The sequence below is a fragment of the Salvelinus alpinus genome, chromosome 29 (assembly GCF_045679555.1).
Source record: "Salvelinus alpinus chromosome 29, SLU_Salpinus.1, whole genome shotgun sequence".
In the NCBI taxonomy this organism is placed as follows: Eukaryota; Metazoa; Chordata; class Actinopteri; order Salmoniformes; family Salmonidae; genus Salvelinus; species Salvelinus alpinus.
Window position 1 is genome coordinate 25462897 of NC_092114.1, and position 16056 is coordinate 25478952.

Below are 16056 nucleotides of genomic sequence, written 5' to 3' on the forward strand. Positions count from 1 at the left end.
TTACACACCACAAACCAACAAATATTCTTTACGTCAACAAAATAGAAATCATTACAAAACTTATTGTATGACCTTATACACTATATTAGGCCGAGCCTTTGGTTTTCTTAAGACTACTAAATTGTGATCACTACAGCCGATGGATCTGGATACTGCATTCAAGCACATTTCTTTAGCATTAGTAAAGATGTGATCAATACATGTTGATGATTTCATTCCTGTGCTGTTGGTAACTACCCTGGTTGATTGACAGATAACCTGAACCAGGTTGCAGGCACTGGTTACAGTTTGAAGCTTTTTCTTGAGTGTGCAGCTTGATGAAAGGCAGTCAATAACCCAGAAAATATACCTCTCTGTTGATATCACATACATTATCAAGCATTTCACACGTCATCCAGATGCTTAGTGTGTGTTTGTGTTAGTGTATCAGTGTCTGTGTGTTAGTGTGTGTTGGTGTGCTTGTGTTAGTGTATCAGTGTGTGTACCTTAGTAGGTTGCAATACTGACTGTTATTACTGTCTCTTTACCAATGTTAACTTCTGTCTGTGTCTATGATAACCAGGTCTGTGTGTAGATTAGTGTGTGGGGAATACAAGGGTGCAGCTTGTAGAATAAACAGTAACAACCCTAGCAGGCCATAAGTCAGGGGCTGGTGTCTACCCTGCTGTGTAGGCCCCTGAAACCTGAAAGGGGAAGATAATTAACTTCCTTTCCTAGAACACAAGCAAAACACTGGGGTGTCAATCAATAGGGAGGAGTCACACCAGGGCGCGAGAGGAGAGAGAGGTCCAAGGTTTCATTTAGCTTGTGGTACGATGCGATCCCTCGTGTGCAAGTCCGTGCCCCACTTCTCAGGTTGGTTCAATGGTTTTAAAGGTGACCTGCAGCTCTAAGCCTTGAGCAAGAACAATTGCTGTCGGGTATGGTCCGATAGTCCCACTTAATTTCTGAAAGCCAGGGAAGGACCATCCTCCGCTTTATTTCAAGATACAGAAGACTAAGGCTGGGATTCAATCCGATCCACCTTATAGTGCAATTTACATTTTAAGGTAATTTCCGATTGAGCCAACATCCTTTTCAAATGGCCCTCTTGTGAAGCAGGAACTAGCGTCAAACACCCACCTTCCTGAATCTCGTCACATATGCAACATTTACCGTGAATGCAGTCTCTGCGAATGCAGAATCACTGCCTTTAAAAGGAGCAAAGCTGAAATGGGGTGATCTGAATGAATCCCTATGTTTATGCATTACTATATAGCTAGTTAAATAAGTAATTACATATATATAGTTACATATACAGCTTTGGAAAAAAGTAAGTGACCACTGCAAAATTATCAGATTTGTCTTTGTGAAGGACGCATGAATCAAGCCACGTACAAGGTTGTCCTGGGAAAAAACATGCTTCCTTCTGCTCTGATGTTCCCCAACTCTGAGGATTGGTTTTTCCAGCAGGACAATGCTTGGATGAGTTATACAACAGTTAGAATTTTTGCACAGGAGTGACACTTTCTGCAAATAAATGCTCTAAATGACAATATCTTTACTTGGAATTTGGGAGAAATGTTGTCAGTAGTTTATAGAATAAAACAAAATTGTTCATTGTATCCAAACACATACAAGTAAAACCAGAGAAACTGATAATTTTGCAGTGGTCTCTTAATTTTTTCCAAAGCCGTATATCAAAGTATGGTCATGAAAATCACAGAATAAAAACTAAGAGATTGCAGAACATGTTTTGTTATTACTTTATTAATTATTATTATTATTATCATTATTATTCAAGTTTAGATGTAACAGACATCTTTGCCATCTTTGTTGAATTGTTTGCATGTAAAACCTACAACACAAAAACGTAAAGGTGGTAGCAGAAAAAACAAAATAAAGAAACAAATAATCTAAACCCATCTTCTATGCAATAAAGTGTAAAAACAAGAAACAACATTCTAAAAATTATGGTTAAAACATTTACAAAAACATTTGCCTTTTTTGCCATGTCCACACTGGCTTACTGGCATCTTCTTGGCACAGATAATTCTTTCTGTCCATGGTGTTTCTTTGTCTTGTCCTCCTTATAGGCATGTTCACTCCTGCTAATTATTTTTGCAGTACCTGTGTATAGCATGCTAATAACAAATTTAACAGTATCCTCTTTCTTCCTTGGCAATAAAACAGAATAACTGAAGTGCAAGCGTTAACATATTTCAAATTAAAACTTCGCAAATTGAACACAAAAAGAAAAATAGTTCCTTATGTTATTCGGTATCATATGATAAATGCACCTGTGAATCTTATTACTAATATTACAGTTTTTTGTTTTCCGAGAGGCATTTGCAGTAAAGCAGCATTGTAAGGCTATGTTGAGTTCATCGCTACTTCACACAAATCCTTGTTTGTGAATCCCAGGCAGACTCTCTTTTCGTTCCCCGCTGCTCATGTATAAATAAGTATGTGTATCTAAGGATGGACAGTTTAGATTGAACTCATGCTAGACGCAGCAGCAGCAATGGGTGGACGTACACAGTACGCACACACGAGAGAGAAAGAGAGTGAGAGGACAGAGAGAGAAACAGGTTTTTGGGGGAGTGTTTTAGAGGCTAAATACGTTGTCTACAAGCAAAATACAAACAAGCTACAGAGGGGTAATGTTGCTGTGTGATAACTGTGTGGAAGTAGTATTTGTTTTGTCACTCAAATGGTATTAATCCATCTACATCCTGTCAATTACTTGGATGAGTTATACAACAGCTGATTTGATGGGAAAAGCATTCAACATTGTTGATATTCAATGACTTATTTCCGTCAAAAGGCACCTGTTTCACCTGTCTATGGAAATGGAAAGTAGAAATTCATGCTATGTTCAAATTAAGTCCTTAAAAATAAGACTTACTAAAAACCAAATATTAGAGTATTATATCAATTTCAATTTAATAGAGATACAAAAAATGGGCCTTGTGTACGATATAGTCAGTTGAAATACCTGGACAGGAAAACCCATGATGCCCAAAGCTATAATGCTCACAGTACATGATTTATGACCAAGCTACATCAGCTTCTCTTACAAAAAATACATACAGGATGAACAAAGTCCAATACAGAGCATCTGTAGACTATAAAGCATTACAACGTGTACGAGGAGGAGCATACAAAGAAAGAAAGACATGGAATGGATAGTGCCTCTCTGTGTCATTCAAACAAACAGAAAAAATGCTTTGACTCCATTTCATCTCCCATTCAACCTTCTGACAAAAGGCCTCTGTTTTTTTTACGTGATCTATCGTCCTGTCCTCATGAGAGAAAAATACTAAGAATTGCAGGCATTTTGCTTCATTACCTTGTTTGCTACATTTGCAAATGTAAACAGTTTTGCAGAGCCAAGCTCGTGGCCCTTTACTCAAATGGAAAGTCAATGTTGCATATCAACATACCAGGTAGAAAATACTTTGTACAATATATCAGGCACTGATATTATGCATTTTTCATATTAACAACATAGAAAAAAATATGTATTTTATTATTTTATTTCCTTCCCAAATGTCTTTAGTGATATAAGGTTTGCATCCTAGCAACTTAAAATGTCTAGAGGAAATTCTGTGACAACAGTCTTCCCAAAAAAACTAACAAAAAACAAGCTGTAGCCATAACTAAAATACATTAAAACATAAGACACTTAGATGGATGTTAAGCAGAGACCAATGCGACTGAAACCACTGCAGGCTATGTTTCTAAATCAGCCACGTGCGTTCCCTGAGGACGTTTATTTGAGGACAATCCAATCATTAGTCATCGCTCTGCCCATCCATCGGGGATGAGATTATGACAGACGACTGACATTTCCCATTTCCTCACTTTACATATCAATTCACACATCCTCATTCTGTACGGAACATTGAATCAACCAGGTAAGAGAACATTGATGAGTAGCACAACCAACCCACTGAATAATAAACCAATCCCAAAAACATGTAGATGTACCTTGTTGTTTACTGAACTGCCTTGTCAAAGTAACACTTCTGAAGAAAAAAATTAACAATAGCAAAAAAAACGAAAAACACTAAAATAAGCGGCTACTTGTGGTACCATTTTCTTCAAAAGCGTTTTCCTTTACAAAAAAAAAAGCAAATAGCAAATCACTTTTTCTGTATTAGGTCCAATATAAATGTTTAAATGATATTAGTTCCCTACACTGGCTGCGGAGGCACAGAAGCTATCATGGCACATTTAGCAAAAAGTCTCATTCAATCATTACAGTACGTTGTTTTTGTCCGTAGAGTTCTTTTTCATACTGCTATTCTTGTGCTAGAATTCCAAGTCTGTGGGTCGCACCAAAATCACACAGAGTCCATTGGAGCATCGGCCTTAGTCTCAGCTTCGGCGGTGGGCCGGTGAAGCCCTCGTTGTATGTGTGTGGTGAAGTCATACTTGTCTGCGCAGGAGTGCAGGCAGATGCTGCACTGGAAGGGCCCTCCGTCGGCATGGCAGCTCATGTGTAGGGCGTACATCACCTCATCCAGGAAGACGATGCCACAGTGGATGCACTTGCAGGTCAGCTCGTCCTGCGTGCTCTGGTCCACCCTCTCCGGCTTAGCTGCAACGGCTGGGGGAGGAGGAGCTGGCTGGGGCGATGGCCCCTCTTCTACTTCCTCCTTCTCCTCTCCTCTCTCATGCTGCTCTCTCTCTTTCTCTTTCTCCTTCTCTAACGGGGGGACAGTGGGCAAGGCCCGTGTGTCGGCGCTGCTAATCCTCTCCTTGGCAGCGGCGGTGGAGCCGTTGGCGGTGGGGGCCGGTTTGGAATGTTTGATGGCCAGGTCTAGAGGGATGTCACTCTCGGGGCCGGCGGGGTGTGGGGAAGGGAAGTGTGAGGGCAGGCTGAAGGTGGAGTAAGGCACAAAGCTTTGGCAAGGGTTGGGCAGACCAGGCATGTGGCCTAGGTAGTGTGGGTTGCCCGGCACAGACATCTTATACTTAGTCCAGAAGCGCAGCCAGTCGGCCTCGCTCTGCAGGTCGTTGTGGATAAAGGGCAGGCTGAAGAACGGGTACTGGTACTTCTCGATGGGGCTGCCTGGTGGCGAGTAGCTAGCCTGTTTGGAAGGGCGCATGTACTTCTCGATGGGGCTACCCCTCTCGGAGGCCGAGCCGCCTTTCCCCTCCGAGCCCATGTGATGGACCCCGGCTGAGCCCACCCCGTTCCCCTCCGCCCCTCCCTCCGCGGGGTTCTTGTTGTGTATGTGCAAAGGAGGCATACGCTTGTGGATCTCTAGGGTCTGGCTGACCAAGAAGGCATGGGTGGAGCGAGGGCTGGGGTGGCCCTTAGCCCCAGAGGAGCCGTAGGCCTCGTACTTGCCCAGGGCGTTCGGGGGCTCCCCTCCACGAGGGATGGACCCTCCGTCTGAGCCTGGCCCATCCTCTCCTGGCCGACGCTCCAGGGGACTGCCATTAAGGCGCTCCTCGCTGTTGACCCGCTGCTGCTTGGAGCCCACAGGTTCGGAGGGCAGAGGGTCGGGGTTGAGGCGCTTCCGCGTGCGCCGGCGGATGATCTGCTCGCCGTTGTTCTGCTTGATGATGTTCAGCGGCCGGGGAGTCTGGTGAGAGACAGATATACATTTGATTTATTTATGTAGTGAGCCATACATTAGAAATGTAGCTATAGATGTCACCTAAATAAGAAAAGCGATCACCTAAGCAATTTGATAGTAGGTGTAATTACACAACATATTACGCCACTAAAATGATCCCAGAATGACTGCAATATAAAAAGCATCGGGACTCGACGAGTTAGGCTCTAGTCAGTGTAGCTTAATCCTGATAGTGACAGCTCCTTTTTCCTCCACTGCTCTCCCTCTAACCCACATCCTCCCTCCGTAACCCCCCTGCACCCTCTGCTCCCCAGCCGTCACCCAGTCACAGCTGGGCAGACAGGAGACACGAGCGCCTGACCTCCACCTAGCGCTGGCACACAGACAGGCCTTGCCCCAGGGCAGCTCACATTGCTTATTAGAGCCCAATAAGGGGATAAGACCTACTGTAAATTCTGCAGGAGTGTTGGTGTATTGCAGATGGCATGCAACCTTTTAAATGGTAACACATTTACCGCAAGATCCACAAAATAATGGATGTAGCCTACAGTATTCTCTCATTAACTGGCCAATTCATTTTTGTAGCCACCAGGCAAATAGTAATCATTAAATTCAGTGATTACAATTGCAATATATTTTTTTGAGCGTCAAGCTTAAAGTCATCATTTATTCATAATTTCTGTGTTTGCGTGTGATATGACATGCCTCAAGCATTGACTTGAAAATACAGAGACATCTAATATAATTTGGGAAATCGAAGCAAGAATTCTGTCAGTCTACCTTCAGGACACGTTTGAAACGGAGGAGCAAAATGAACGTTCTTGCCCTCATTTATCACCCAGGCCTTTCCTTTCTTTCCTGTTCTGTTCCTTTCATTTTTCCTCTCCTTCATGTTATTCTGCCACAGGTAGAGTCTGGCATTCACAGCCAACTCCTGCCGGTGACACTTAACACGGCAATGCCGACGGACACGTTTTTATACAAACGTTTCACCCGCTTTCCATTGAAATTTCCCAGAAATAACTGGGAGCCCAAACTAAGTCTCTCACTGTTCAAATAAACCTACCATTAAAATTATAGACTGATCATTTCTTTGTCAGTGGGCAAACGTACAAAATCAGCAGGGGATCAAATACTTTTTTCCCTCACTGTAGGTGCACGGCTAGAGAGAGAAAAAAATGTAAAACAGAGGTGTGGCCATTTTTATTCCATCGATTTGCTCCCTACACATACTGTATATGCATATGGCCAGTGAAGAAATGGCCAGAAGAGAATCTGAATAAAAGGGATCAGATTGGCCCTATTGCAGACTGACTTATAGGTGTGAAAAGTCCCTGAGGAATCAATTCCACACCGTACCGCTGCCTACCTCCTTATCTATGTGATAGAGAATCCGTTGACATGTTCCCGGGGAACGGAAACCAATCAAAAAAAGGGGGGAGACATGAAAAAAGAGGAAAGAAAGGTTTGATGGCACAGGTTGATAGGAAGAAGGGAAATTATCTTTTTTCCAATAAGGCTAGAACACTCTTAGAAAAAAGGTGCTATCTAGAACCTTTAATGATTATTCGGCTGTCCCGATAGGAGAACCCTTTGAAGAACCCCTTTTGGTTCAAGGTAGAACCCTTTTGGGTTCCATGAAGAATCCTTCCCACAGAAGGTTCTACATGGAAACCATAAGGGTTCTACCTGAAAACAAAAAGGTTTCTACCAGGAACCAAAAAGGGTTCTCCAATGGGGACAGCCGAAGAACCCTTTTGGAACCCTTTTTTTCAAGAGCGTACAGATGTAGGATCTTCATTTGATCACTCTTTTGTTGCTGATAATTTTCCTGCATAGCAGGAAATGCAAACTTATATTTTATTCAAGGTTTAAAAAGGCTTCTAAAGTTTGTAATTTCCACTTTAAAATGTCAGACTTGACATGTGTTTTATCTGTCGGCTCTGTGCTTTAACTCAGGATCTGTGTGTAGTTAATCCGACCCTCTCTGCCTAGTCGTCGCCATTTTTACCTGTTGTTGCTGTGTTAGACTAGCACCCTGTTATTGCTGCTGTTATCTTACCTGTTGTTTTAGCTAGCTCTCCCAATCAAGACCTGCAATCACTTTATGCCTTATTGTATGTCTCTCTCAAATATCAATATGCCTTGCATACTGTTGTTCAGGCTAGTTTTCATTATCATTGTTTTGGTTTGCAATGGACCCTGTAGTTCCACTCTCCGTACCTCTGATACCCCCTTTGTCCCACCCCCCACACATGCGGTGACCTCACCCATTGAGACCAGCATGTCCAGAGATACAACCTCTCTTATCATCACCCAGTGCCTGGGCTTGCCTCCGCTGTACCCGCGCCCCTCCATACCCCTGTCTGCACATTATGCCCAGAATCTATTCTACCACGCCCATAAATCTGCTCCTTTTATTCTTTGTCCCCAACGCTCTAGGCGACCAGTTTTGATAGCCTTTAGCCGCACCCTCATCCTACTACTCCTCTGTTCCTCGGGTGATGTGGAGGTAAACCCAGGCCCTGCATGTCCCCAGTCACCCTCATTTGTTGACTTCTGTGATCGAAAAAGCCTTGGCCTCATGCATGTCAATATCAGAAGCCTCCTCCCTAAGTTTGCCTTACTCACCGCTTTAGCACACTCTGCCAATCCTGATGTCCTTGCCGTGTCCGAATCCTGGCTTAGGAAGGCCACCAAAAATTCTGAGATTTCCATACCCAACTATAACACTTTCCGTCAAGATAGAACTGCCAAAGGGGGAGGAGTTGCAATCTACTGCAGAGATAGCCTGCAAAGTTCTGTCATACTTTCCAGGTCTATGCCCAAACAGTTCGAACTTCTAATTTTAAAAATTAATCTCTCCAGAAATAAGTCTCTCACTGTTGCCGCCTGCTACCGACCCCCCTCAGCTCCCAGCTGTGCCCTGGACACCATCTGTGAATTGATCGCTCCCCATCTAGCTTCAGAGTTTGTTCTGCTAGGTGACCTAAACTGGGATATGCTTAACACCCCGGCAGTCCTACAATCCAAGCTTGATGCCCTCAATCTCACACAAATCATCAAGGAACCCACCAGGTACAACCCTAAATCCGTAAACATGGGCACCCTAATAGACATTATCCTGACCAACCTGCCCTCCAAATACACCTCTGCTGTCTTCAATCAAGATCTCAGCGATCACTGCCTCATTGCCTGTATCCGCCACGGGTCCGCGGTCAAACGACCACCCCTCATCACTGTCAAACGCTCCCTAAAACACTTCTGCGAGCAGGCCTTTCTAATCGACCTGGCCCGGGTACCCTGGAAGGATATTGACCTCATCCCGTCAGTTGAGGATGCCTGGTCATTCTTTAAATGTTACTTCCTCACCATATTAGACAAGCATGCTCCGTTCAAAAAATGCAGAACCAAGAACAGATATAGCCCTTGGTTCACTCCAGACCTGACTGCCCTCGACCAGCACAAAAACATCCTGTGGCGAACTGCAATAGCATCGAAGAGCCCCCGCGATATGCAACTGTTCAGGGAAGTCAGGAACCAATACACGCAGTCAGTCAGGAAAGCAAAGGCCAGCTTTTTCAAGCAGAAATTCGCATCCTGTAGCTCTAACTCCAAAAAGTTCTGGGATACTGTAAAGTCCATGGAGAACAAGAGCACCTCCTCCCAGCTGCCCACTGCACTGAGGCTAGGTAACACGGTCACCACCGATAAATCCGTGATAATCGAAGACTTCAACAAGCATTTCTCAATGGCTGGCCATGCCTTCCTCCTGGCGACTCCAACCTTGGCCAACAGCCCCGCCCCCCCCGCTGCTACTCGCCCAAGCCTCCCCAGCTTCTCCTTTACCCAAATCCAGATAGCAGATGTTCTGAAAGAGCTGGAAAACCTGGACCCATACAAATCAGCTGGGCTTGACAATCTGGACCCCCTATTTCTGAAACTGTCCGCCGCCATTGTCGCACCCCCTATTACCAGCCTGTTCAACCTCTCCTTCGTATCATCTGAGATCCCCAAGGATTGGAAAGCTGCCGCGGTCATCCCCCTCTTCAAAGGGGGAGACACCCTGGACCCAAACTGTTACAGACCTATATCCATCCTGCCCTGCCTATCTAAGGTCTTCGAAAGCCAAGTCAACAAACAGATCACTGACCATCTCGAATCCCACCGTACCTTCTCCGCTGTGCAATCCGGTTTCCGAGCCGGTCACGGGTGCACCTCAGCCACGCTCAAGGTACTAAACGATATCATAACCGCCATCGATAAAAGACATTACTGTGCAGCCGTCTTCATCGACCTGGCCAAGGCTTTCGACTCTGTCAATCACCATATTCTTATTGGCAGACTCAGTAGCCTCGGTTTTTCTAATGACTGTCTTGCCTGGTTCACCAACTACTTTGCAGACAGAGTTCAGTGTGTCAAATCGGAGGGCATGTTGTCCGGTCCTCTGGCAGTCTCTATGGGGGTACCACAGGGTTCAATTCTCGGGCCGACTCTTTTCTCTGTATACATCAATGATGTTGCTCTTGCTGCGGGCGATTCCCTGATCCACCTCTACGCAGACGACACCATTCTATATACTTCCGGCCCTTCCTTGGACACTGTGCTATCTAACCTCCAAACGAGCTTCAATGCCATACAACACTCCTTCCGTGGCCTCCAACTGCTCTTAAACGCTAGTAAAACCAAATGCATGCTTTTCAACCGTTCGCTGCCTGCACCCGCACGCCCGACTAGCATCACCACCCTGGACGGTTCCGACCTAGAATATGTGGACATCTATAAGTACCTAGGTGTCTGGCTAGACTGCAAACTCTCCTTCCAGACTCATATCAAACATCTCCAATCCAAAATCAAATCAAGAATCGGCTTTCTATTCCGCAACAAAGCCTCCTTCACTCACGCCGCCAAACTTACCCTAGTAAAACTGACTATCCTACCGATCCTCGACTTCGGCGATGTCATCTACAAAATAGCTTCCAACACTCTACTCAGCAAACTGGATGCAGTTTATCACAGTGCCATTCGTTTTGTTACTAAAGCACCTTATACGACCCACCACTGCGACCTGTATGCCCTAGTCGGCTGGCCCTCGCTACATGTTCGTCGTCAGACCCACTGGCTCCAGGTCATCTACAAGGCTATGCTAGGTAAAGTGCCGCCTTATCTCAGTTCACTGGTCACGATGGCTACACCCACCCGCAGCACGCGCTCCAGCAGGTGTATCTCACTGATCATCCCTAAAGCTAAAACCTCATTTGGACGCCTTTCCTTCCAGTTCTCTGCTGCCTGCGACTGGAACGAATTGCAAAAATCTCTGAAGTTGGAGACTTTTATCTCCCTCAACAACTTTAAAAATCTGCTATCCGAGCAGCTAACCGATCGCTGCAGCTGTACATAGTCCATCTGTAAACTACCCACCCAATTTACCTACCTCACCCCCCATACTGCTTTTATTTATTTACTTTTCTGCTCTTTTGCACACCAGTATCTCTTCTTGCACATGATCATCTGATGATTTATCACTCCAGTGTTAATCTGCTAAATTGTAATTATTCGATTTATTGCCTACCTCATGCCTTTTGCACACATTGTATATAGATTCTCTTTTTTTCTACCATGTTATTGACTTGTTTATTGTTTACTCCATGTGTAACTCTGTGTTGTCTGTTCACACTGCTATGCTTTATCTTGGCCAGGTCGCAGTTGCAAATGAGAACTTGTTCTCAACTAGCCTACCTGGTTAAATAAAGGTGAAATAAAAAAAATAAATAAAAAAATCAACCCCTTCAACAAATGTCATGAATTATAATCCACATAATAATTCACATTTCCTGTTGCTGCAGGATTAATTTCCTGCTGTAGCAAATTGGCTCAAATTAAGATCCTACATTTCCCCCTCAATGACAGTACGGTTATTTATTCAGAAACATGTAGGCCCTACACCAGTGGTCACCAACCGGTCGATCGCGATCTTCAAGGCATTCCTTAGCGATCACAAAGCATTTCTGTAGAAAAGCCAATGATAACGCCTCGATCCCACCTAAAGCGTCATTACATTTTGGTACACCAGATGGAACGCTGCATTTCCCTTGCAGCATTGGGTTGCAGAGGCAGTTGCTGGCCAATTAAATACGTCAAATCACCGTGCCTACATCTACCATGACCCCGGCCACAGCAAAGTTTGATACTAGCCTAAGTGAGATTTCATAACTTTTAAAACCATGACAAGAGAGAGACTGTCAAAGAATACAGCAAAAAGCTGCTGTTTTTATGAGTGAGATCATGTCTAAGTTTTGATTCAACACTATTTTTATTCAACACTATTATAAAACATAAAACGTGCTTCTCCCTACTTCCACTCGAGATACAGTTGCAATGAAAGAGAAGCCAAGTGTATCGGTAGCCCTGCATATTTATTATAATTAGCAGCTTGTCTTGTCTATATTAATATCGAGGAATATTTTACTTTCTCTGGTCATAGGAACAACATGAATTTGTGCATAAGGCGAATGCGGTGCGACTCGAGTTTCGCCATCAGGTGGAAGATGGGGGCCCCTCTTTGGTTAGTCTCACCGGAGGAAAGGAAGGAGAGAGCAGGGGCCTTGAGAGGTGGAACCTCTGCTGCTCTCTCCCTCCTTCCACTGAGACTAACTCCATGTTCAAGACAACTGGGAACTCGGAAAAAAACAAGATACGACTGGGAAAAATCGTTTTGAATGGTCATCCAACTCGGAATTATTTGAAAATTATTTAAATTTATGCTCAGCTGTGCCTCGCAAGTGCTACACCAACTGATCAAAGCTTGAGTTTGAAATATAATATGGTCTGGGAAGAACAATATTGGCAGCCCAGGCATATAGCCAATATGCTGTGATAATGTATTAGGCCTACTGCACAAACCTCATTCCTATAGAACTGTTTTTATTAGGTTACATTTTTTAAGTCGTGTTTAAAAAAAAATCTGAGCGGTAAGATCTCGGCTTGCTTTTTGACTGCGAAAGTGATCTTGACTCAGAAAAGTTTGGTGACCTTTCACCCAACACTATGGCTCTGGCTCCATGAAAGGAGAAGGAAAATAGTATTTTCCAGGAACAGTTGTATCAGTCATACACATCTTCCATTGCTCTATTACAACACTTAATTCCCTACGGTGAATGAAAGCAGTGGAAGTTTTCCCCCTCCTCCCTCTCTCTCTCTCGCTGTCTCACTCTCTCTCTTTGTCTCTCTCTCTCTCAGCCAGATGTCAAGGCTGTCTGTCTCGAGCAGCAGGAGAGGAGAAACAGAGGATGATTCAGACCAGAAGAAAGAGTGCCCTCTACTGACTGGAAAATTCTGAAACCATGTAGCCATGGAGGCTCCTTCCTCATGTGTCCTCCCTTCTCTCTCTCTCTCTCTCTCTCTCTCTCTCTCTCTCTCTCTCTCTCTATCGATCTGTCTCTCTCACTCCATTGCTCTCTCTCTCCCTCTGCTTTCTTTTTATCTTGCTTTCTCTTTCTCATTTTCTATGTCTCTCTCTCTCTTTATCTCTCTCTTTATCTGTCACTTTCTGTCTCTCTCTCTTCATCTCTCTCTCTTTTCTCTCTCTTTCACTGTCTCTTTCTGTCTCTCTCTCTCTTTATCTCTCTTTTTATCTCTCTCTCTTTATCACTCTCTCTGTCTCTTTCTCTCTCTCTTTCCCTTCTAAAAAGTTACAGACACACAAATATCATACCCCCAAGACATGCTAAGCTCTCACCATTACAATAACAGGGGAAGTTAGCATTCTTTGGGCTACTTTAATACACATTTAAGTGAATTTGTCCCAATATTAAGTGAATTTGTCCCCCCTAAAATGGAGGGACAAAAAGTGCTGTAATTTCTAAACGGTCCACCCGATATGATTGAAAATAACCCCAAATTAAAGCTGATAGTCTGGAAATTAACCTCATTGTCATTGTATCATTTCAAATACAAAGTGCTGGAGTACAGAGTCAAATCAACAAAAAATGTGTCACTGTCCCAATACTTTTGGAGCTCGCAGTATGCTAAGGGAATTTTCTGCAGACAGATCCAAGCTTAACAAAAGGTAGGGCCATATTTAGTCAAAAGTATAGACAACAGATTGACAATACAAGGCCACAGACACAGCAAGGTGGATGGAAGACACAGACAGAAGAAAGGTCATCTTCATTCTCCCACCATCTTAACCTTATGTTTCTTTCTGCAATAGTTACCCATAATTACCTCTCTTACAGGATACGCTGTTTCCATCCATCTAAGCAACTGTTCAACTCCAATACCTATTCATGCATGCATCTATTTCCATACTGTTGCTGTGTCTGTCTAGACCGTCAGTTGACTGCTTCTGTTTTGTGTCACCAGAACGAATGTGTAATTCATTAGAAACAAGAACACTTTCATCTCACACTGTGCTCATCTACTACTGACAAAGGCCTACACAATACAAACGTGTTGGCATTTCCAGACAGTACTGTACAAATGGATAAGCTTCAATAAGCTAGCTACCTTTCTCTATGCTGCCTCACTCTTCAACAAGCTACTGCTTTCATCATAGTCTGTGTCCCAAATGGCACGATATTTCCTATATAGTGCACTACTTTTGACCAGGGCTTTGGTCAAAAGAAGTACACTATGTAGGTAATAGGGTGCCTTTTGGTGCGCCACATCTCTCTGTCACCAGCAGCAGAACTTTTCAAAACGTCTCAGGAGACTGTTTCGAGTACGCCATTCATTGGTTTCTGTCAGTGTGACCAATGCTGGAGTGCACTTTGGCAACTGTAAAGAGAGACAGACTCTTCAGACAGAACAAAGTAATGCTGCCACTTCGATATGTTTTTACACCCCGGCATTTGACACACACACACACACACACAGGGCATACGCTCCCCGCCGCCCGTCAAGTCCTATTATTAGAAGATAAAACCAGAGAGACATTTATTGTTGCAATGTGCTATGGCATAAGGAGTCCAGAACTCCATTACGGCCCACTACAGCACCGGTTTATGAGGTGCTATTATGGAATTATTTCTGTACAGCGTATAAAACTTTTATTCAAAAGTATAAAAATACTACTGCCATTGGCTGGGGCCGATGAACACGCCTGCAGATGAAAACGTCTTCATCACTGATTAATTGCAGCCACCAAAGGACCTCTTAAAAGACAAGCGATGGTGATGTTCTGTTCAACGAGGCCCTCGCTACACTGCTGCAACATCCAGGTGGTTTCCGGTGAGGACTGAACGAACAAGCGCACATGTGGCTATCATGAATCAGTCCCCACTGGGAGGATGGGAGGAACGCTCGCCATTGCCAAGAACAAACAAACAATCTCAGGAAAACAGACAATCCAGACTCGGAGTGTTGAGCGAACGGATGGGGAACCCGGCGGACTTGGAATCCCCTCCTCTCCATATCATTTATTAGCAGCTAGTGGAGCAGGAAGAGTTACGTATACAACCCTACCTGATGGTCCACTGAAGTCTACCTCCTCACTAACAACTAACAAGGAGCGCTAACAACTAACACATAAACAAGCCCAAACAACAGGCCAGTTCCTCCACTGTAGAGTCTACCTCCTCTCTAACAACTAGCAAGGAGCGCTAACAACTAACACATAAACAAGCCCAAACAACAGGCCAGTTCCTCCACTGTAGAGTCTACCTCCTCTCTAACAACTAACAAGGAGCGCTAACAACTAACACATAAACAAGCCCAAACAACAGTCCAGTTGCAGCATGCAGGTCCAGAGGCACACAGAGACGAAAGTAACAGATTATGAGTATCACTACGTCCCCAAATGGCCCCCTATTCTCTACATAGTGCACTACTACCCATAGGGCTCTGGTCAAAGGTAGTGCACTATATAGGAATAGGGTGCCATTGGGGATATAATGGAGTCAACCACAGTCATTTTCATCATGTCTGAAGGTGGATCACTATAACACCAACTTAACAGTGCATCATAAGAGAAAAAGAGGACGAAGATACAAACTTCCACTAGTGCACAAACATAATTGTACGGAATTCTATATAATAACAACTAATATTAGACGTTTTTCAATGTATGCTTTAAGTTTAAGCATGCACTACAATATAAATGATATATGATACCCAAAGAAACACTGTCTTTCATAACACAAAACCCCAGCTGGGTCAAGCTACCTACAGGGAGTCATCAGTTCAAGTTTCAGTTTTAAGTTTTACTAGTCGTATGTATGGAAATAAGCATGGTATACATTGTCCAACGAAATACTTACTCGCAGGTGCCTTCACGACAATGCAAGAACAATAAGAAATAATAAAATATACGAATACGAACATAAAGTAAATGGCTCAGTAGAATAGAACAAACATTTTAGTAGAATATAATAAACATTTTAGTTAGGTTCTATCTAACCTAACAAGAGTCAGGGGAGTGTGTGATCTTAGGAAAAGCTCCCTCTCGCTCTCTCACCCCATTCCTCTCTCTCTCTCTCTCTCT

General features: G+C 43.8%; 1 protein-coding gene across 2 annotated transcripts in view; it reads right to left on the bottom strand.

Moving 5' to 3' along the window:
* Positions 1-1731: 1731 nt before the first annotated feature.
* Positions 1732-16056, bottom strand: part of LOC139559369 (zinc finger transcription factor Trps1-like) — a 201841-nt gene continuing 187516 nt past the window's right edge. For both annotated transcript variants that reach the window (XM_071375336.1, XM_071375337.1), the window contains exon 7: positions 1732-5579. In XM_071375336.1, the coding sequence (XP_071231437.1) occupies positions 4329-5579 (1251 nt within the window). In that variant the 3' untranslated portion in view covers positions 1732-4328. The remainder of the gene's footprint in view (positions 5580-16056) is intronic.